At 41.1% G+C, this 23136-nt stretch overlaps 1 protein-coding gene across 1 annotated transcript in view; it reads right to left on the bottom strand.

Moving 5' to 3' along the window:
- wdr11 (WD repeat domain 11) overlaps window positions 1-23136 on the bottom strand; it is a 63996-nt gene that overhangs the window by 2249 nt on the left and 38611 nt on the right. The window contains exons 13-28 of the mRNA XM_084376089.1: window positions 20157-20232; window positions 17873-17981; window positions 17095-17216; window positions 15797-15944; window positions 12895-13001; window positions 12479-12593; window positions 10983-11154; window positions 10698-10806; window positions 8976-9038; window positions 8583-8648; window positions 7171-7360; window positions 5197-5292; window positions 4332-4497; window positions 3854-3951; window positions 2623-2768; window positions 1974-2053 (exon numbers count right to left, since the gene is read on the bottom strand). Coding sequence (XP_084232215.1) covers window positions 1974-2053; window positions 2623-2768; window positions 3854-3951; window positions 4332-4497; window positions 5197-5292; window positions 7171-7360; window positions 8583-8648; window positions 8976-9038; window positions 10698-10806; window positions 10983-11154; window positions 12479-12593; window positions 12895-13001; window positions 15797-15944; window positions 17095-17216; window positions 17873-17981; window positions 20157-20232 — 1863 coding nt within the window. The remainder of the gene's footprint in view (window positions 1-1973; window positions 2054-2622; window positions 2769-3853; window positions 3952-4331; window positions 4498-5196; window positions 5293-7170; window positions 7361-8582; window positions 8649-8975; window positions 9039-10697; window positions 10807-10982; window positions 11155-12478; window positions 12594-12894; window positions 13002-15796; window positions 15945-17094; window positions 17217-17872; window positions 17982-20156; window positions 20233-23136) is intronic.

Genomic DNA, 23136 nt, shown 5'->3' with positions numbered 1-23136 from the left:
TGCTTCCACACAGGGCACATGTGGTTGCTGAGTGATGAAAGGTGACGTTTGCAGTCACCAGATGAGACACTCTGAGCTTTATTTTCCTGCTGGCTAAATGTCAGCAGACCTATAACTTCAGTCGCAGTTCAATTTGATTATTTTTTGTGCTTGTGTGGCATTTTCTTGGCTGATAATGGGCCTGCTTGCACTGCTGTGAGAAGGGTGGCACAGCTGAGGATGTCTTTATGGATTAGGAGGAGCATTTAAATTTCTGTGCTAATTCTCACACGTACTTGTGTTTTCCCGCTCAGACCCGATCAGACTTTTAATGCTCAGAAAATGGTATGTTTAAATCAACACCCCTCTAAAAGAAACAAACAAAAGGAGATAAGTTAGTGTGAAAAGGGAATTTTTGTACTCTCTGGAATGACGATTTCAAAATTGACTTACTGGCTACAAGCCACTTCTGACAAATAAGCAAGCGAAAGGGGATGACTTCAGTTTACTGTACATTAGTGATAAGAATTCCGGCAGTGGGGAGCCTGATCATTTGGCTCAGCTCAGTAAGAGCCGGCTCTTTCAGCTCCCAAACAGCTCTTCATTCAGTATCACTTCCCAGCTTTTATAATTCATTAACATTTTTAAATTCTTTGCATTTTTTGTTGTTTTTTTAATCAAAGGCTTCATTTCATGGAGGATTTTGCTCTTGTAAGTGTTGAGCGTTTGCTCAAAATGTTCATCGTCCATATAAAGTTAAAAACAATTGCTCCACATTTACCAACTGCAATATCAAAGTAATGTTTACACATTAAAGAGGCACTATCATTTTGGAGGAGAAATATTTACAATATTAATGAGGTAATTATACAAACTCTGAAATATTTATTTTTCCCATTACTGAATAAACAAACTGTTCTCAGAAGAAAATTAGGTCCCCAGAACACTGTTTGAAGCTGGAAAGGTGGCAGGGTCCGCCAAATATAAACAAAGTGAAACAGTGTGAAACTGTGTTGTCCTTTAAGGTCAGTGTGTTTATGAAAACAAAGAGTGTTTGTCTATTTAGTTTGTTCAGGCATATATAAAATAGTCAGTTGATGAAGATCTTTCTCTTCTAGTTAAAATTTCTTCCACAAAACTACATATTAAGACGCAGCCAAATGCTACTCATCCTGTTTCCTACTATTCATGTCCTCTCTGTTCATCTGTCTACTGCCTCGTGGCTAGACCTTACTGATGCAACGTCAGAAGCCACTGTCTCACCTTGCTAGGCTCTAGTTACTGAGACGTTTTTGGGATGTATTTAACAAACATGTCTATCATCCATAGACTGGGATCAGTCTGTTATTCTGTTTTTTTTTTAAAAGATAATTCATTTTAAACAGGAGCCAGCTCATAGAGTCGATGCATTCGCAACTAGTGTACGAACAACAACAACAACATAACAACACTTGTCGTTATTGTTACAAGTGGGGTTACACAATGTTGGCTATGTGATATAAAAACAAATTTTCTTTACAAATCTGGCTCACAGAACTGATCCAGTAGACATTAAGTTCATTTCTCACCCATTTTAACAAGATAATTTCAGCTTTATTACAGTAACAGCAAGACACTGTGTCCAATCCTTTAAGAAGTGTCTGATAAACTGTGGCGATACAGCACAGACTGAGCAACAGATATTCTACCCAGATATGTCTACTTTTTGTTACGAATATCTTTAGTCAGGTGTGATAAAATGTGTTTTCAAGGTCTAGGTTGTAAAAGAGTCTGCAGCATAAGAGTGCTCTGTGACACAGTGTAGTACTGGCTATTGAGAACATCTGAAATGTAGCACGATGTGCTCCGCGGAGCATCTGAACTGACCTTGATTGAGAAAAAGCTCTCTGCTATCCAGTGCACGTCTGTACAAGAGCTGGACAGAGCTAGTGGCGCCGCTAACTCTGGTTATAAATGGCCCTTAGAGAGCAGTAATGGGTTTTCAAAAAGGATATTGGAAGTGTCGTTGGCCTCCATCACCCCATACTTCAGACAGGCTTCAATGAAGAGGGCGGCGCGATCAAACTGCCTCATACTGCCCAGGAGATAGAAGGAGGAGGAGAAAGACACAGGCAGAAGGAGGTGGTGAGAGCAATTGTCAGAAACCAGCATCATCCCTGTCTTGATGTCTGTGATCCCAAAGCAAACGTCAGCCCTGTCATACTGATGCCACTCTAATTCTCTGAGAGAGCTTTTGTCGCCCTTAGGTATCTCTGAACATGAGCTGTCAAGAGAGCAGGAGAATGGGACAAAAGCAGATCGATGCTGAGGTAAAAGATTCGGGGTCAGACCATACCATGCTCTGTGAAATGTCCTTCAGTGTACTCAGGGAGAAAAGGAACGAACTGAGAAAGACTTGAGAGTTTATGAGTGTGGATGACAGCAGAGGGGAGTAAAGGATGTGACTGTTAATAAGAAAGTGATGCACAGAGTGAGTACATTTAAAAAAATGGAATTTTAAAGAGGTTGGACGTATTTCTGTGGATGGAATTAACACAAGTCACAAGACAAGTAAAGTACAGAGTTTGTGTCACTCTTAAACTCAATACTTTTTAAGACCTCAGTCTAACACTCCCTCATAACAACAGCAGCCCTGGTTCTTACCTGACGAGCATCTCTCCCACTTTGTAAAAGCAGCCCAGGGAAAGCAGCACCAGAATGGCTTTGGACTTGTGGTTGACCTGCGGGGAGCACAGTTGCTCTGCCCAGCGCTTCAGCACATCTGAGCTCTCCGCTGGACTCAGACGCACCTGGAAACACACACACATAATTTACAAGATTTTTTAAGAAAAGAAGTACCAGCTGAACTGAAAGCACAAATCTGAGGACAACTTTTGAATCTGTCAAAGAATGAGGCTTAACATTTGTCTCTCTAGTTGTTGTGACAAGGGATCATAGGCACCTGTATTTCCACAATTGATTTTGACTTTTTTAAAAAAAGGATGCATAACGATGAGGTAATGCATGTAATTTGTCCTATGTAAGATTAATAACTGTACTATGATGAAACATCACAAATTTTAGCTATATGAGTAATTAGAATAGCTAGGGGTAGGAACCATAGAGTAGCTCATGATACAATAACGGTGATATCACAATACAGCCATTCAGCGATACTTGATAATTTGCAAAACGATCATCTACGATATATATCGCAATGTTGGTCGAACTGAAGAAGAACAAATACCCCTAAAAGGCAAATTGCAGGAATTATGTATTTATTTACTGCATTGTGGTGTCAGTCTCACTGAAGTTGATAACTGAGCTGTAACAATGCACAAAAAAGTGCATAAAGTCTCAGCTTAGAGCCTCTTTAACACACACACACTGGCTGCAACTTGTCAATGTGTGATGTCATCCCAATGTAAAATCATGAACTAGCCATAAACTATTAAAAGACCAAACTCCCAGAAAGCAGAACAACTGGTTAATCAAACTGTTGGGGGAATGAGTTTAGACCGTCTGCATGTTGTAATAAAAATAGCATTAACTGGCGCCATTGGCCATACGTTTAATTGCTGTATTTATATTATGTCCCAAACCTAATTATAATTGAACAGAAGTAGCCAATTTTCTGACGATGGTCTCATTTGCTTATGTAGGTCTAACAAATTCATCACTATAAATTTAATAACTTTCATAACCAGTTAAAAGTTCTTTGTAGCATGATTAATCTATGCAATTACATTTTAACAATCTTCTTACAATTACTATAAAAACTCAATCATACACATACACAGTGTGTACACCCTTAACACTCAGCTACGACTCACAGGCCCAAACATTACACGGTATCTGATGTTTCCTGTTGACGGACGGCGTCATGCCGAGTTACCTTAGCCAGCCAGGCGGCGCGGTTCCACTCCCCGTAGGTCTGCAAGTAGCGGCAAGCATCCGCTGCCTTGTCAATCAAACACAGCAGCTGTACTCCCTCTGACAGATGGAAAAAGGGGAGAATTTGTACAAAGATGTGAGACAAAGAAATTATGGCCTGTTACTACCCAAGGTGGATAACTGCCCAGACAACAGTGTGATGATCTCTTAATACACTAAATCTGCTGGCAGGAGCCACACTCATTGCACAATATGTGGATCTAGACCAATCCAAAATCGTATTTTAAATAATTTTCGCACTAAAAAAACTTTTTTATGAGGGATTTTGAAAGGCATCTAGTTCATTTAAAGGCCTAAAGAATAGATAGAACAATTTAAAGATATTTTAATGCTTTTATAAGGCTGCAGACACCGACGTAATGAGTGAGACTGGCACTGATTACAAATATGAGATGCTATCAGGCATACTGTCACACTACCTGCTAGCTTGCCGTTGGCGATCATGTTAGTGGCCACTAGTTTGATGGTGGACTGTGATGGTCCTGAGGAGGTGATGGTGGTCACTAAACAAGCCTTGAGTGAATCACAGTAGTAGCTGGAGTTGTCTGCACTCGTCTCCAAAAGTAACTGTACTGCCCGATCCGTCTGAGAGCAACAACAAAGAGGCAGAGAAAGTAATGAACGAAATTGCAGAGAGAGCCGGGGCGTTAGCAGCTCAGGCAGGTAACCGCTCACTCGCTGTGTGAGCCGTACAAGGCTGAATAACGAGGGGAAATTATGTTTATTATGATGCTTTTCATCTGGTGTGGTTGAAGGCTCATGCTGGGGTCAGCTCTGGCTGTTGGAGGAGCGCACCTTGAAACAAACAGCCTGCTGATTGCAGCCTGTGATTAGAGGGAGAGGTGACATTGAAAAGGGAGAGGTGACTCCAATCTCCACGGGCTGAGATGCCAGGGAGGACCGAGGCAGCACTTATCGTCCATCTTGCTTCATTAGGCTGCACAGCAGCGATATGACCCATTTACCATGACAACAATGTGCATGTATGCACAGCTAAGGCATGTGAGGGTGTCGCCGTGTGTTTGTGAGGGAGAGGAGGGTAGAATACTGTTTAGTTTGAAAGATGCAAGAAAGAAAGAAGGAGAGAGGTTTGTGTCACATACATTTTCTTTAAATTATCAAAAGGATGTGACAGCTATAAGAACAAAAAGAGTTCATCCATTTATGTGTGAAAGAAGATTATCTTGCATTATGCTAACAACTGCGATGTCACCCACAAAAGACATAAATGTATAGCCTCCTAACACATCATTGTGTGAGCAGTGTGGGTCATGTAATACCAACCTGACCCAGCAGGAGGAGTTGGTCAGCACATTTCTTTGTGTGTTCATAACTGGAGCGCTTCACCTCCTGCAGGTGGACCCGATCCAACTGGAACTTCTGTTGAGCGGTAGAGGTGGATCCACAGGTGAGTTTTACTTTCACATTTCTTTCAAAAAGATCTCTGTTCAAACCTTGTACACGTGTGGGAGAGGGAGATTGAATGAGTTGATACGCACAGACTATACACTAAGGACATTAAAAATATAATGATGAGCAAAAAGATACAGAGGATATTTATAGAAATGCAGAGATGGGGAGTGTAATTATTACGTCTTTAAAATATTCAGGAGTTTTCAGTGTTTCTGCTGCCTGAGCCTCCCGTGCTGGCTTTTCACGACTGGTGGCTTTTTTATTTCATTACATGTTCCCTGATGGGAGATCAGATTTTTTTTCACTGATAGGCATGAAACACATAAACAACGATAGATTTTTCAAAGGCGGAGAGATCATCAGTTTTATAAGATGACGAAAGGGGGAAATGATACAATGAGGGGAGAGATAGCGGCATAGTAGAATATTAGATACATGTGCTGTGTGTGCGCACACTATATCTAACACACACTGTTTTTTGCACTTTATTATGATGAATCCTTCTGTGAGTCACAGCCATGGGCATAAATCCTCGCAGAGATACCAAATGAGTTTAGCAACAGTGTGCTCTGTATTGGAGTCTTGGATATTAGTAATTACAGTCAGACTTCTGCCACTGAAGCTGTTTTATGACAACAGCAGCCAAATGCAGCTGCAGTTAGTCTGGGTTGCTCTTTGAAAGTCGTAACTTTGTGATCGCTGTGTGGTCCCTCATTAACACAGGGAGCAGAAGTTTCTCAAAAAACAGAATGGTGCATAAGTCATAAAAAATAACCTGAAAAAATAAATTACTCGCTTATTTGAGGCTTTTCAATACGAAATATTTTGACTGGAATTAGACAGTCCATTCACATTCTGCTGCTTCAAGACTTCAATGCTGGCTTAGAGATACTTGACATTTTTCAGAACTGGCTGATATTTAATCAAAAAAGGAACATCTCCTTTCTCCTCTTTACTCCACTGCTTTCTTGAGTATAGTGATGTAGCCTTGTGGGGAAAAAAAGAACGAGTCTAACAAAAAACAGAGAAGGTTTGTCGACTCTTTCACAGCGTGCCAACTTTTTAATTACTATCCACACTTTTCCTCTAAAGTAAGGTCCACGGAAGTAATTTCTGCAGTCTGGACACAAAACCAATATGTGGAACATCCAGAACACAAAAAAAAATAAGCTTTAATGAAAAACCTTTGAATTCACAACAGCAACATGATGGTGGATGTTTTTGTTCACTGGGCTGCCATGCCAACCAGAATGATGCGAGCGGACACGGCGGACCAATCAATGGGCATCTTCTGCAGAAACTTTTCCAATACTCTTTAGAACAGACTATGTCGATAATTAAAGTTGGGAGAAAAAAAGAGAGAAGATTCAGGGTCTTGTTTACATGGGCCCCGCAAGCCGGTTCAACTATGTCATCAGCCAGACGCATTGATCCGAGCAATGACACGGTGCAAACAAGAGAGGGGATTTTTCTTAATTGAGCCTATCCCGGAAATGTGAAGGGAATTAAATGTAGCGAGGGTGAAATGAAAGAAAGGTTTGACCTCCAAGATTTAGAAGTGTGAGCTGTGAGAGCGGGACTTAGTGAGATAACAGAGGAGAGACAAAATGTCATTAATAATGAAATGTATTGTGTGACCGGGGCGATGGTGTTGACACTGAGGATGACAAGGGACAGGACATGTTTGTTTGTGCGTTGCTTGACTTGAGGATTGTAAGTGTCTCTGGATGAGGCCGAGGGGAATGTTTAAATGTTGACAGCTGGGATCATGTATTTGTCTCTATTATCTCAGTTTCAATGGCAAAAAGAGGCCGACACTTTGTCTTCTTCTCTTGTTTCACTGACCTGGAAGTAAGAGCTCTCACACAGGACGTCATGGCAGATGTCCAGGTGGTTCTGAGGTGGTGGCTGGGTTGCATCACTTTGTGTCTGTCCCTCTGCACTCGATACGCTCAGCTGACGAGCCTGGGCAAACGCCTGGAGGTAGTGGGACGCCACCGTCCAGAAGTGAAGATCTGACTCGTCCCCAAAGAGCCTGCAGTTTACCACAACAACTGGTCAGCTGTGTCCAGAGAGGATAACGTTCTCTCTGGAGTGGTTGGTCAACTTCTGCAGTCCGAATCAACGTGCAACAGTTTGCTCATTAATGGTCATAGTGCCTGTATCTTCCAGCCCACGCCTCGCTCTTTCACCAAGCTCCCCTCCACCCCCTCTCCGCATCCTTCTGCGTTTTCTTTCCAGCCTTCTTTTAACATATCTACACAGGCACACAGCTGTTGCTAGGTTACCATGCCACATTATCAGTGGCATGAAAACTTGGGATGGACGGATGCAGGGACACTACGGTGAGCTTTTAGAGTAACAGCGTTCATCGAGCAGAGTCCTTGGGACTTTCCAGGTAAATCATGGCTATAATAACAGGATGTAAACGGGGAAGGGATGGATATTGCATTTCTGCTCTGACTGGCTGCTCTAGATTTGTCAGATGCTCAAGGGAAATGAGAACTGGAGCAGAGACGAGATCAGAGTTGCTGACACCAGCTCTCATGTCAGGCTTTGTTGTGGAGAAACAGAATCACAACTGTATAGTTACAGCAGAAAAAGGAAAAAAATAAAAAAAAAACGTTATTTTTCCAGACAATTGAAGCAAATTATTCGACTCAGGATATTACAATATCTTGTTTATCTTTCTCGCTTGTATAACATATGCTGAAGTAAGTAAAAAGTAAAAAATACATATCAATAAAGGCAGTGAAAGCTTAAGTGATGATATTAAAATATGCCATTAAGCACAGATGTCTGGAGAGAAGTTGATGGTGATCAGTGTAATTGTTTCTTGCACGCTTGAATTGTATCCTGAGCAATCAGTGAACAACAACAAGGCTAACAAGCAGCTTGATTGCAAATCCAGTTCGGCTTTAGATCATTGTAACAAACAGACCCAATCTCCTGCCTGAACCTAACATTCATACACACAGAAAGAGAGACGTTAGCAGGAGCAAACATATTGAGTCAGGGACAAGTTTAACATGTGTTCTGTTAATGTAAAGCTCATTTTTTACAGATGTATTATTCTATAGTGTAGAGTGGAAGAGTGTCACCACACTTCCAGGTTAGCAGCTTATAGAAATGCCGCTGCACTGTAGTTTTTACACAGGTGCACTGTCTGAAAGTTAACAAAATAATCATGCTATGAGTCCTGTAGACCCTCGTAACACATCAAAACAGCAGCAACTCCATGCTGACTTTTAACTCACCGTGAGACCAGGAGGCAGCGCTGTAGCAGGCTGAGCTCCGGGTCTTGCAGCACACTCTTCATATCACTGGGGAGCCAATCAGAAACAGACAATCAGAACACAGTGAGAGCCAATTACACTTCTCAAACACAGCAGGCCCAGTGTGGCTGTTACTGGAGATCTCTCTTATCTGCCAGCCCACAGACTACATGCTCTTTGGGCACACTGTCTAAACACAAAGGATCCTGGGACTCGACTGCAAGACAAAAGTAGGTAAACAAAAGCTGACACTTGGCACAGATACACTCTCATACACACACGCATGCATCATGTTTGCATCATGAAATCAACATGAAATAGTGAAATCGGAGCCACAGCGTGTGATCATTACCATTAGAAAGTGTAAGAACTCACTTTGACAAGGAGTTGAGCTGTTCCTGGATCAGGCCTTTTATCTCGCCTTTCTCATTGTAGTCTCTGAAACGGAGGGATCAAACTCAGTCAAATGGCTCCGCTTACGTCTCCCTAAAAATAAAGCCTGGCCAAATATTAAATGGGAAGCTCAGAACCTGCAGAAGTCGATGTGTGGTGTCAGGCAGTAATAGATAACTCTATTCTCACATTTGTGCTGAGGTCAGGTAGTGCCCTGTGAGCGCTGTTAATATACTGTAGCTGCCTGACTTCTGATAAGACAGCTGTGTGTGTTTAATAGACGAAAGCAGTGTTACACCAAGGACTCAGGTTATCTGGGGCATAATTACAACACACTGTAGTTCAACACAGATGTAGCAGCCTGAACAAAAATAAAGCTCCTCTCTCAGGACAGCCTCTATTGAGACCTACGTTGACTTGTTTACAAAGGTGAGTTGCTTACACCGGCAAATTGGTTCTTTTTTTTTTATGAAGGTAATAAACTAAACACTTGAGTGGTTGGCAGATGGTATAGTGGTATAAAAGAATACATCAAGCAAAGTCTTATCCCTGGAAGGTAGGTAATTCAATAAAATAATGAAATTTATCGACCCTTATTCTGAAGGACAACTCAAATCTGATCTACTGACAAACAAGTTTCTGTCTCTTATACTGCTAAAAGGTGCCATCCCTGCTCACAACTAATCCCGTCACTTAACACTGAAACTTTTTTTAATCAGCAAGGGCACGATCAAGTTTTGACAAAGTTCTTAATTCCAGTAAATCATGTTTTTACTGAAACTGAGACTATTCAGCCTGAAAACAGTGCACTTTTTATTAACAAAACCATGACTAAGGAGCTGGTTGTTGTGAGTCAACACAATGCCTGTCAATATTTCCCACCTGTTTTGATTATTGATCAGCCTGTTGAAGAATTTAAATAGTTAGGTACCTTTTATGGATTGAAGTTTTATAGCCAAAACAGAAAACATTTCAGATTGACAGCCTGTCCTTATCCCAGAGTTCCCTGAGCTCAACAATGTATTCCAACGCAAGTTTAAATGAGGTTTCACCTAAAGCAGCACTACTAAACCACTGATGCACGCTGTGTGGATATTAATAATTTAAACTCCCTACCATACTATTAATGTGCTGAATTGCTTACTTGCTTGCAGTGGCTTGTTTTATAAATCCAAGGAGTTAGCAGTATTTGGGTTTTTATAGCTGTTGCACCCAACTATAATTTGGTATAAGAAACAGAGGACTGGAATTGGATGAGGCTTTACAAAGCTGATAAAAATAATTAATAACCACACTGGCCAGCTCTGATGCTAATTTTGCAGATAGGCTAAGGAGCATCAAGCAGTAAATAAAGTTTGCTCGTGCAGTTTCGTTTTATTCCTCTACAGTCTTTACACATCTATGCTTACAAACTTGTTTTGACTAAATTTCTCTGTGTACACACAGTGCAAGAGTGAAAACGAGGGCTTAACTTAAAAAGGATCTTAACGAGGTCATGACTGAGATTTTCGGCTTTGATCCTTTCAGCGTGTGTTTATCTTTGTTTTTCTGGGAGCTCTTGGGTTCATCACACAGTCCAAAGACATGCAGGTCAGGTGAAGTTGAACATAAGATATACTGTCTCTACGTTAGCCGTACTAAAAGTCCTGATCTCATTAGAGTGGTCTGACACAGTTATGGTGAGTTATTCAGGTTGAGACTTACACCTGAGTGATGTCCATGGTGAAGGTTCCTGACCAGGGCTGCAGCAGGAGGAAAGTCTTGAGAGTGAGGGCAGCTCGGGGCACCAGCAGGTAAGGGCACCACACTGGATCTAAACATCAGAGGGAACAAAATTAGGCTACTGCTGATGAGGTCATCATAAATAGCATCAATTTAAAAATCATATAATTTCTTAAGAATCAATCCTTCGTCCGACCCAAATTTCTCCTTAAACCTTCAGATGCAACTTTTCTTTCACTCCTTCACACTCTTCGTTCCCTGGCTCACCAGTCAGGTCTTGCTCATCCATGCGGTAGCTAGCAGACTTCATGGCCATCTCCAGCACTCGGATGCAGCCGTCGTCAGAGGCCAGCACGACCTTGTCTGACGTGCACCAGTCAATGTCTAGGATGCGGTAGTTCACATTGCGACCGATCCGCATGCTGCTGACCATCTGGACCTGCAAGAGAGGAGGTAGTCCATCTCAAACCGTCCCCTTAAAGCTTCTTTTAAAGCATTTGCAACAACTCCCAGGGGATGGTGGGAAATTATTATTTCTCTGCAAAATTCAAAAGGAGAAAGACACAATACAGGATGCTTTTTGGGTTCAATAAAAACCTGTATCAACAGAAGACGGCCTAGGTGTCAGGCAACTATAAACTAATTTATGTTGAGTGTAACAGGACACAGAATGGAAGGCACAGTGGACAAACAGCCTTTTGAGAAAGTGTTTTCCAAAACCTCCCTCCCTCCCTCTGGCTTTTTGTGTGGCTGTATGGGAGTCAGTGCAACCAAGCTGTCAGCAGAGCGCTGAAGCATTTCGGAGCTCTCTCCCGCACCTCCTCGCCAGCTCCTCCCTTATTCTCTCTACCCCTCTTTTTCTCCCAAACCCCTTAGCTTTGTTGCTTGTTTCCCTCTGCAGCATGATCCATCTGTTGTCTGGCTTTTAGAATTGAGGACCGAAAACTGTGTCTTATCTCGTCTCCCCTCCAGAAAACACATCCCTACCCCCAGACAATAGTGCTTCAGTGGGAGCCCCTCCCTCCATCCCTCCATCCCTCCACCCCTCCAGCCCATGCTGCTTAATACAGCAGAGCATCTACTGTGTCCACATTCATCTGCTTTTCCATTTTTTAACATGTTGCTGCTGGGTAAGCTAACAAACACTGTGGCATGGATACAGAAAACAAACAAAAACAGCCTGGTCCGTGACATCAGATCTAATGATGAACTGGAGCGCAAACTAGCCGCAAGGATCCACAGATTAGGTGAAATGAAGACTGCAGAGAGAGGACTTTCTGGATGAGCACGACTTCAGTAAACAAAGTTAGAGTGGAAGCGAGGATGCATGCCTCTTACAGGAATCAACATCATCCATCCTGCTGCTGCTGAGCTTATACATGTCAGTGGAAAGCTTTTAAGGCCTGTGTACGTGTACTTATATTGTGCACTGTAATGATTCTTTAATAAAGCAGGACAATTACAGTGGATATGCTATTGCCACAGCCTTTCTGAGAGAGGACATTAGTTAAATATACCCCTCCACAATATTGTAGTGCCTCAGTGGTTACAGTGCTCGGGAAACATTAATTCTGCCACAGTAAATCTGTTTAAATGCAAAGTACAGCGACAGTAAGAACCTGCAGACCACTGCACATTCTTCCTTTTTATCAGAGTTATGCAGAGCAGTCAGGTGATGCATGCTGGGAGTTTATAACGTGTTACAACAAACCAATCGATAAATACACTTTTTGTCACAATGACATAATATTGTGAAGGCTCACCTCTTTGGTGTCCCAGACCTCTGCTCCGTCTGTGTACATGACCAGCAGCTTTTGGTTGCCTTTGCCCGGGGCGAAGCGAATCTTCTTCACCCAGCCACGATGTGTTGGTATTCCCCTGAAAACATCAACAGCATTGGTTGTTTTGGGAGAATTTCTCCGTCTTATCCCACGGTCATTTATTCCCCGTAATGTCATCATGAATATTCTGAGCAGGCTGATGTTTTTCATCACACATGTCAAGTTCCAAGCATAGATTTTAGCCTGCACAGCACAAATACTTGAGGTTTATCTCATAAAAAATTTAAAGTTAAATGAATAAATAAAAACCCAACTACATGCTTAGGAGAACTGTAGGCAGTGATAAAAGAGTACTGTAGCTACTGTGTAGTAAGTGGCCGATAACATATAGCCGTTACCTAGACAAACGAGCTTTCAGGTCCCAGAAATTGAGATTGCCATCTACATCTCCGAGCACCAGGGTGTCACCTTTCCAGGCAATGCAGGCGATACTGCCCATACTACCCTGCAACACAGGAGAGGAAGGCATGTGTTTAAGTGAGGGAAACAAGAGGAAAAATAAGGAAGGACAGCTGAATTTGTCAGCTGACTAATTGTCTGTATGTATGTACATCTTGTCTGTATGGATTATTTTTATTTCCAGTACCACTACTTGTGTCACCACTGAGTTTCTGTAATTGCACTCTTAAAGAGAAATAACATAATAATAAGTAAATCCTTAAAAAATCATCAGAAGTCCATTAACATCTTCCGTATGATTAGATGATTCACATACAGTAAAAACAATGATCTGTAGAGAAAGTAGATTGGTTGAGGAAAGCTGCTTGCGAATGCAGGTATCAAAAACACATGCTCTTTGGATCCAGAGACATATCATGAGAAAGAAAAGAGAAGAGAAGTTAGACTTATTCTTTACTTTGTTATAAATAAGTATCAACCAAAAATAAACCTTTGCAAAAAATGTTAAAAGCCTTAATAAGTAAGCCTAGCGCCTACAAATTTCAGCTCACAGTCTTCCTCAGGGCATGTAAAAACACATAGCTACAGATGATGCTATTGATTTATGATAAATCTGGTAATCCTAAAGATATCAACCCTTGTTGAAATTCACATCATTATGTACACACCCACCTTTCTAGCTGCACCTCTGACAATTATTCAGTCTTACTCTGGTTGCCTGGCTGCTAATAACAGCTCTGGTATATCTGTGAGCTGCTGCTTAGTTTAACATGCCCTGAGGAAGATGGTGAGTTGAAACGCGTAGGCGCTAAACCCATTTATTAAAGGATTTTTGAATTTTTACAAATCAGTGTGCATTTGTAGTTTTTTTATGACCTACTGATCACAAAGTAAAGTCTGACTTTTCTTGCTTCTTTTTATGGTCTCAATCGTAAAAACAATAGGGTTGTGGTGATAATACTGTGAGATGCGAAGTACAAAGTGCAATCCCCACAGCATAAAGAACATACCTCCTCTATAAAAACATCATATTTTCTGGCACCTATGTCTGAGCGTGAATCTATACAGGAAAATACATTTGAAATATCTGTGGCAGCCAAGTTGTGAACAAGCACAACATCCGAGTTTAAATGAGGCTGTGCCAGAAGACAGAGTGCTGATGTGAAGACATTATGTGTCAGCTCACCTTCACTGTGTACCCAGCGGATGATAGGACAAAACTTTTTAGGAGAGTTTCCGTCAGTTTCCTGACAGAGATATGAAGATCTTCTATCATCCTGAAAGGACTGTAAAACCTTTTGGGGTATGCAAATCTGCGAGCAATGAATCTGCAGCCGTCTAGAAGATAAAGCTTTAAAAAATCTCCAGGTAAAGCTCCAGTGTCTGTCTGTCTGCTGTGAATAGATGCAGGTAGTGAGTGGGCAAAACAGAGACCGTCTAACAATCCAATCTGATGCTCTTGAATGGAGTTGAGAATTTGATAACCTATAGTGGCTTTCCTTTAGAAAAACGGTACGGAGCAAGATTAATTTTGCTATCTTGAATGAAAAAAAAAGGATATGCGTTAGTGATGAGGTATAAAACTGTGCTGTTGTTGTTGTTGACAGATGTGGGCAATCAACAACAAACAACAGAAGGTGCTATAGCATGACTCAGCTCGACACAATTACAAGTATAATGAGGACAGCAAGTTCCTGAAGCCAAAGTCTTCACAAACAATAGCTTAAATTTCAAGGCATTTGGTGGTGACACGATGACTTGTAAAGTATTTAAAACATCTATCTACTTGTTTCTCTTTACCAACCTGGTAATTTTGCCATCAAAGCAAATTAAAAGCTAGATTACTGTCCGATGCTTTACAGGTAAATACAGTAACAGCCCCTCTTCTCCTGAGCCTGAGTTGCTTTCTAAACCAGTGGAGGGAACACGTGCAGAACGTTATCTGGGACAAACTGATGACACACCGGTGACACACTCAAAATCACAGCTTCAGCTGGCTGTGTGCAATCTAGCCAAATAAAGGTTTAATCTGGCAATAAAACGTAAAGCTGTAGAATTTAGCTGAAAAACATTCACCTTGATTGCATGCAGTTTATTATTGTACTAGGAGGTGTGCCACAGTGGGCTGGTCACTTTCTGCTGCAGAGCCAGCATCTACCGTATATCATCCCCAACACAAGCCACACAAAAACCTGAAGGACATAGAGCGAGAGCAATGTTTTTTACGTTATAGAGGAGGACAATGTGCAGACGCTGGCGAACAACCAGAGAGCCTGTTTCTTTTCAGCTCCAAAGCGAGGCTAAATGTTGACACAATGCACATCTCTAAACACAAAAACAGGGAGGTAATAGATGTAAAACATGTTGCTGTCATGTTTTTATTCTCTTTGAAACTGAGAAAGAATAGTATATGTACATGTAACCTTTCAACACAAGAGACGATGCCAGAGCAAGAAAAAATACAACAAGACAAAAAAAACAAAAAACAAAAAGGGGCCAGTTTTTTAAACCAATGACTGCACAATGATGGAAGCAGTGTGGTGTGTAAAGATGAACCACAGTATGAGGGACAGTGTATTTTAAAATACTGAAAGCAAGTATTGATTAGAAGATATCACATGACATGCATTTACAGAGCGGAAAGGAGAACATCAGAGGGAGGGGATTTAGATCTTTGCGTACAAAAAGGATTAACACAATATGAAAGCTAATGGAGAGGGAGAGATATGAAACGGGGAAGAATAACTTTGTGCAAGGATCAGTGTGGATGACCTTGGAGTAGCTCAGGTGGATATGAAGTAAAAAATAGACATAAAAAAGACACCAAGTCTCTGGACTCACATCAGGGGGAATTCGTGCACCATCTTTGACTGTGTTGCCCTCGACGGTGATGTGGTAGACCTGCCCGTCTGTGTCGGTGAATACAAAATGCTCCCTGGCTGAGATGGCCTGGCTGGTCTCTGACTTGCTCTCTGCATCCTGCAAGAGACTGTAGTGGAAAAACATGTCAGATTTTTTGCACTCTTTTTCTGAGAAATGTTTGTCTGGACATTTTGGTATTCTACTGCTGACAGTGACAAGGCCAACCAGTAGTAGTTGTATCCCAGTAGGTACTTGTGCTGCTGCCAGGGGGAACATGGAAAGATTGTAGACAAGCTTTTCAGGTAAGTAAAAAAAAAGTAGAGAAAAAAAAATAGCTATAATGCTATGTGCTGTGATTGAGTGTGTGGAAGCTAGTTAGCAAGTCACCAGAACCGTTTTGACAGAAATAATACGGTAAAAGTAATAGTTAAAAGGCCCAAATACTCAGCTAAAAGTAATGGATAAATGGTTGAAATAGTTATCTACAAAATAATGGATAGCCTAAATGGTTGAAATAGTTACATGAAACAACAAACAGTTCAAATAGTTAGCTAACAGAAATGGATAAATCGTTACTCCAGGTAGTAACCCAGTAGTACAACTGCAAACTGACATAGAAATTAACAATTCAACTGTATGAAAATTATTGCAACAATATCCACATGTATATAATTAATGGTTTTAAATATCATTCAGTTTAAATTCAAATCAACATGTTTGGAACATGTCAGTCATCTGACAGGGGTGCTGAAGTACGTGAGAGCTTAACAATACAGGAGTACTGATTTAAAAATCCAGTATCTCAAAACATTAGAATATTACATAGAACCAATCAAAAATACAGAAATGTCGACCTCCTGAAACGTATGTTCATTTATGCACTCATACCACGGTCAGCAAACCAGTTACAAGTAGTTTTGGCACTGGTGCCAAGTCCTGCTGGAAAAGGAAATCAGCATCTCCATACTGTACGGCATTGCAGAAAAAAAAAAAAACTTTTCCATGATATTCTAATTTTTTGAGATGAGACAAGATATTAACTGACTTAAAATAATACATTGTTGTCTATTGGGTTTTTGCCAATACCTTGTCAACCAGTATATCAGGTATGATACAATTTCTACCCTGAACACAGCTACAGTATTAGTAAAATATACATGTATTCTCAGTCTGGTGTTGGAGGATTTTATTCATAAGGTCTGAAAAACTTTCACACTCCGCTTTTGGGATTTCTATCCTGGCAAAAGGCTTCCAAGAACAACATTTATAATGCTGACCTTATGACTGAGGATTCAACGCTGCTCTGCTCGGCATCTGACACCGTCTGCCGAGCCATGGCCTCCCTCGCAGCCATCTGCTTCTTCTTCAGGCTCTTCAGGTTGTGGGACGGGGACCACTCCTGTTTCCACAGAGACACAGGGTTGCCGTTACAGAGACAGATGCAGACCAAGACCCAGACACATAGAGACAAAGGGATCAGGAAAGTGATTTGCATGTACAGTAGATGCTCAGTTAAATGAAACTAAGACACACAGGAGAGCTATTTTCCTCTCCCTTCCTTTCCAACTGCAGGAGCACTGTGGCTGTAGTCTGGCTGACTTGAAATTGTAATCAATATGGAAATGAGACAGCAATATGTGGCTGGGGGAGCCAGCATGTATTATTAAGGTTACTGGCGTTTTTATTCGCACTGTGCAGGATTTTTACAGCCACACTGTAAAGTTTGTCCACCATAACTCTTCTTTTATGAGCATTTCTCTGGCCTAATGAAGCCTCTGTTCTTTGCTGAGCTGGGGGAAAATCTTCAGACTAATCTTTCAAATGGCCCGCACAAACACAAGAAGGGAAAGGGGTCAAAAAGTATAAGAGACTATTAACAAGGGGAAGAGTCAACAATGGGTGTTATTACAGCAGGTACTGTGTGTTTTGTTAAGTAAATATATAATTGGAGATGTTAGGAGCTGTAAATTTACATAAGTATATCGAAACACCGCAGTGCAGCATTTATTGTATTTTTTTCTCATGTGTTTCGGTAGTATGTAGATTCGTCTGTACCAGAGCAGTAACAGTGGGGAAGTTCTTAGCCATCTCCCGGAGAAGCGTCCCCGTCCTGATGTCCCACAGCTCCAGGGGTTTGTCTCTGAACACCACCACCAGGTACTGTCTGAGGATGGAAATCACAAATACACACATTCAGTCTCAAAAAACAACACCGCTCACTACCCCACTATAAAGGCTCTCGTGTTTTTTTGTATTCAAAAAAGGGACAAAAAGCGGTTACCATGTGGCCTGGAAATCTAAACATCGGATGCTGAGTCTGCCACCTGGTAAGCAGGTACATGTAATGTGTCCTGCTACCAGCAAAAACAGTTTCTGTTTTTTATCTCGTCATGTTTCAGAAAGTTGTTTTTTTGTGTTCATGAAATACAATAAAGTTTTGGAGCAATGAATGTTTAACCTTCCAATAGGAGCCTAAATGTATCAAGGATGAGTTTTCAGGATGAGCTTTAAAGCTGCTATTGATAATACTCAAGTGACAGCACCACTCTTGTTTGAATTATCTGCCCCTCAAGTGGTTGCCAGTTTGTAGCATTACATTAGCTAATGTTAGATAACCTTAATTTTGATAAAACTTAGCTAATGTTAAAGTTGCTAACGCTACATGGAAAACATTAGGACAGCAAAGTATGACTTATTTAATATTAAGACTTGTGGCCTGAAGTTAGCAGTCTAAATCCCCCAGCTTACTCAATTTGGCCAGATAAGAGGCTGCCATTCTTAAAAAGGTACCATGCAACTGCTCAAGAGCAAATATCTAACCTTTAGCTGCTGCATTGGAGCACAACAGAGTTCAAAAGTGCAAACACACTGCAGCAGCCGGCAGCTCTTCAGAGAGCTCCAGCATATGAAAGCATGTTGCCCTCTCTCTCCCTGTAACTACAACCCTAAGGTCTTTGTTATTATGGGATTGCGATCTGTGGCAGCCAAGATAATATACTAGTGGATAAAAAGATTGATATGATGCACTATCCAGTAATTACATTTCACCTCATTTTCCCAGACAGAGACACCATTCACCCTGTTACATCAAAATGATTTTGAAGCTGTTATATTTAGGTCACAAAGTGACATAATGTTGCTATATAAAGTTTGCCAAAATTAGCCAATGGTAAACTAGTAGTCATACCATACCGAGTAAGGCTGTAGCAGTAAAACTCCTGGGCAACAGTTTGTTTTATCACTTATTAATTCAGCTTTTTATTTGTAAGGCTCTATAGCTGGACAAGCTAAAAATTATGGAAAGAGGTAACAAAATGTCAGTAGAAAGGAGGGCTGAGATATTTTTTAAATCAAACGAGATCACGGTTTTATGGCTGTGTACTGTCGTTCAGTTTAGACTGAGGCCAATGTGATACTCTGAAAGTAGTTGAAGTAAAAAGACCAGAAGATAGAAGTTTTTATTTGGTGTGAAATTGAACCAAGTCGGGTGCAAAATGGTAACCATTCTGATTATCCAAGCAGTACATCAATTAACTGCAGTTGTTCAGCAGCTTCTATGTGATGTCATTCATAATATTTTTATGGCCACGGCTGTGAACTGACCCTGTATGTGTTCACTGCCTCCAGAGCAGCCGACTTATTCCACTCTAGAGAAGGCACTTGTTGCAGTAAGCAATAGTGCCAAAAGGTGAGTGTATCTGCAATCCCCCGAGTCTGCAGTCTCTAGTATAATACATTAACCACCTACTCATACTCTGCATGTATAAAGAAGGCTAAGTATTCACACGATGGCTCAGAAAAACATGGGGCTCTTACAGTGTCAAACACATTGAGAGCATCTGCTCATATTTACGACAGCTGCAATCTGATAACCTTGTGTATTGTTTAGCTCAAAAAATGTAGGGTGGCCATAACTGCGTGCTCTTTTATCTTTCTGAATATCACAGTCTAATTAAAAGATGTGGCGATGATAAATACTTGAATAGAAAACTGATAATCCAAAACTGCACAAAATGAATACATGAAGGTTTCTGGGGACAGTAATAATACAGAACACGATCAATGGTTGATTTGTGCTTGTCAGGTCTTTGTGCAGTCTGTCACTGGGATTCAAGTCTGGCTATTACAACACCTTTGAAAAAAGTAAGCAAAAGCAACGCAACCTTGAAAAATTATAGGAATTAAATGTTCAGAGACAGACTGAGAAAGAGAGAAATAAAGGTGAGATGGCTCCAGGCAGATGAGGTGAGGACATGTGTGGGTGTGAAATGATGTATATGTACAGGTTAAGTGTGTGCATCTGTGTGATGTTTTGGGTATATGGTTTTGGAAAACTCACTTGAGATGCGACACTTTAATCATCTCAATGGGTGGCTCATCGTTGCCTCGCTCGCCCCTGAATGCAAAGCATCTGCCTGAAAGACACAACAGACATGGAGAGAGAGAGAGAGACAGAGAACATGTGAGTGTGAGGGAGATGAGGTGATGATGGGAGGCAGAAGACGGTGTCTTTCCTTGCACCTGTGAAGAGAGTGATTCATCTCATTTCATTTTAGTGCCAGGGCATCCTGGTTTCATCTGTTTTGCCGGAGCGGGACGAGCAGACTGCCGACAACTTCTTCTCACCACCTGTGCTGATCCCTGCTTTTCATTTGCAACTTTTTTAGTGAAGCAGACATTATGCATAGCATCAAGGTGCCCTTTTAAACAAAACAAGAATGCCCTTCAGCTGTATGCTATCACATTTGCCCAAGGAAGTGTTGATCTGATTTTGCAGAGGACACTTAGGAAGTTGGCCTGTTTAAAATGTACGAGTCATAGAGGTGCCTGTGGTAGTTAGGAGGAAGGGGGGGGGGGCTGACTTCCGACAGTTGTGTTGAGACTGAGGTAGTTTTGTACACCAGAGGAGACGAAATAGCAAAGCATATGGTGTAGGGCAAACTTTGGAGACCTGTGGTGCACTGGAGCCTAATGAAGCCCTCTTCAGAATCCACTTTTGTTTCCTCAGCAGGAGGGGTCGCATGATTGCAAAGTGTCAATGATGGTTTCTCACTCTGCAGATGATCAGCCTGCAGGCTCTAATGACATGTGTCAAATGTGCAATCACGGAAACACACAGATGATGTTGATTATTGGAGAGACACCTCAAAGCGCTGCGCAGACGACACCTGCCACGATCCTGCATTAATAAATCATAATGTAATTCTTAGGTGTAATTATTATCTATACACATTATAAATATTTATACTGTGTGTGGAGCAAAGCAAACTGAGGTAACTCCAACTTCTTAATACTAACTTTCCACAGTCACTGCAGGACTAAAAATCCTTTCTTAGACAAAGAATACACCCATCTGCTCTCATTGCTGCAGACACCAGGTATTACCACAATTGAGTAAGGCGAGCGAGGGAAGATGATTTTCATCCTAGGGTCTCAAAATCTTATCAGAAAGTGCTCAAGCCGTAAAGGCCACAGCTGCTCTCTTGGCGAATTAGTCTTACAAGTGCAATGCAGAATCTTGAATAAGTTTTCTCTACAGGATTTTCCTATAAAACAATGTCCAGAAAAAGAATCCCTCTCAATCCTCACTTATGACCCAACGGAAGTTTGTGGCGGAGTCTGCATCTGCCTGTATTTTCTTCTATTTTTGAAATGATCTTGCTGTGTTTAAGAGTGTCGGCGATTCAGTAGAAAGATGGCTGATTGTTGAGTTTCATGTCGAGGTCGACAAATACTGACACTTTGAGTTCCAACCCAAAGCGTTGGTTTAAGGTGACCTGGAAAAAACGACTCAATAAACCATGTTTCTCCGGAATCGCTTATTGCACCTTTGAATGATGCGTTCACAAACAGCAACCGACAAATCCTGCATAGTATACCTTTGAATACAAAACTTGCTCTGCTGCTCTATTTGAGGACTTGTTTATGCAAAAAGGTATGCTGACTCTCCCTGAATAAAAAAACAACAGAACAGAAACAAAATTGTTCAGATCTGCCTGGTCCAGGATGTTAGTGTGGCCGCAACTGCAATGCTGGATGGTATAATTATCATTTAACTATTAACTTAACTTTAACTTAACTATTAACTTTAACTATTTTAATTATTTAACATAAAATAATTAAATAAATACATAAAAAAGTCTCATCATTAACATTAAATCGTGACGTCTTGTTTGTTTTCTTGCATGTATAGTATCAATACCTCTAAAGAAAGACATCTTGAGAGGTGTATTTTTCTGTTCAGATGTAGCTTAGTGAGCCGTTTCCCCTTTCTTCTCTTGTCATCTCGGCGCTATGCTAGGCTAAACATGTCCCAGGCCTATTGTATCTCTGTACTGAATACACACAGATTGAATTGATATTGATCTTTTCCATCTAGCTCTTGGTAAGAGAGTAAATAAAAAAGTGTATTTTCCACAATGATGCTACCGTAGCAAACAAACACACACACATTTGTGCATGCTTCAGAGATATATGACAGTGAGATCCCCAGGAGCTATATTTGCAGTCAAGGACACCTTGGAGGATCTCTGTCACTTGAACTTGCGAGAAAAAAAACACTTAAGTGTATGTGCTGGGAAGTGTGAGGGACTGTAACCAAAGCTAATGCCGTGGACTGTTAACTTTGATGACTCTGGTGCTTAAGAGAGAGTTGTTAAAAAAGTGAATTACCGTCTCCATTGTCCTGAATGAATTTGGGGGAAAAGTCTTTCAGACACAACCATTAACGTGACCGTAAGTTTTTAGCAAATTTCTGAAGCCGAAGACATTACGTGTAAAACATATGAAGCAGACCCACATGACAAAACACAGGAACAATTTGTGAAAATGATAATACCTCATTAATCAGTCATATCCAAGATTGCCAATATATTATTCTCAAGGAGATATTTTCATGTAAATTCATATTCTTTGCTAAAAGCTTTTTTCCCCACTGAAACAACTATCTACTCCTGACCACTTACTACTTTTCAACTTTCTTGAAAATGTAGCACTGTAGATTTTCCACCCCCTGGAGGAGGTAGAAACACACAATTGTCACTGCTGGTGCAGTAATTCTATAGACCAGTCAATGAACTCAGGCGGGGATATAAGTCGCTCTGCAGGAAGGCATGATAGGATCTCATTTTCAGAGCCAGCCACCCCTTGGTGGTACCTTAACACTGTTTAGTTTGGATCTAATTTGGAGGAGAGTGTAAGTATCCCCTGGAGGAGGACGAGAAGAGAAAAGAGAAAAAAGAGAGACCATAAGTGTCTGTTTTCTTTGTTTTTAAGGCTGCAGGAACCCTGAGCAAAACAGAAACCTTGAGAACAAAGGC

Source organism: Pagrus pagrus, assembly GCF_965226575.1.
Source record: "Pagrus pagrus genome assembly, chromosome: 15".
NCBI classification, from domain to species: Eukaryota; Metazoa; Chordata; class Actinopteri; order Spariformes; family Sparidae; genus Pagrus; species Pagrus pagrus.
Note: the sequence above shows the minus strand (reverse complement) of the source record. Positions and strands in the feature narration are given on the sequence as shown.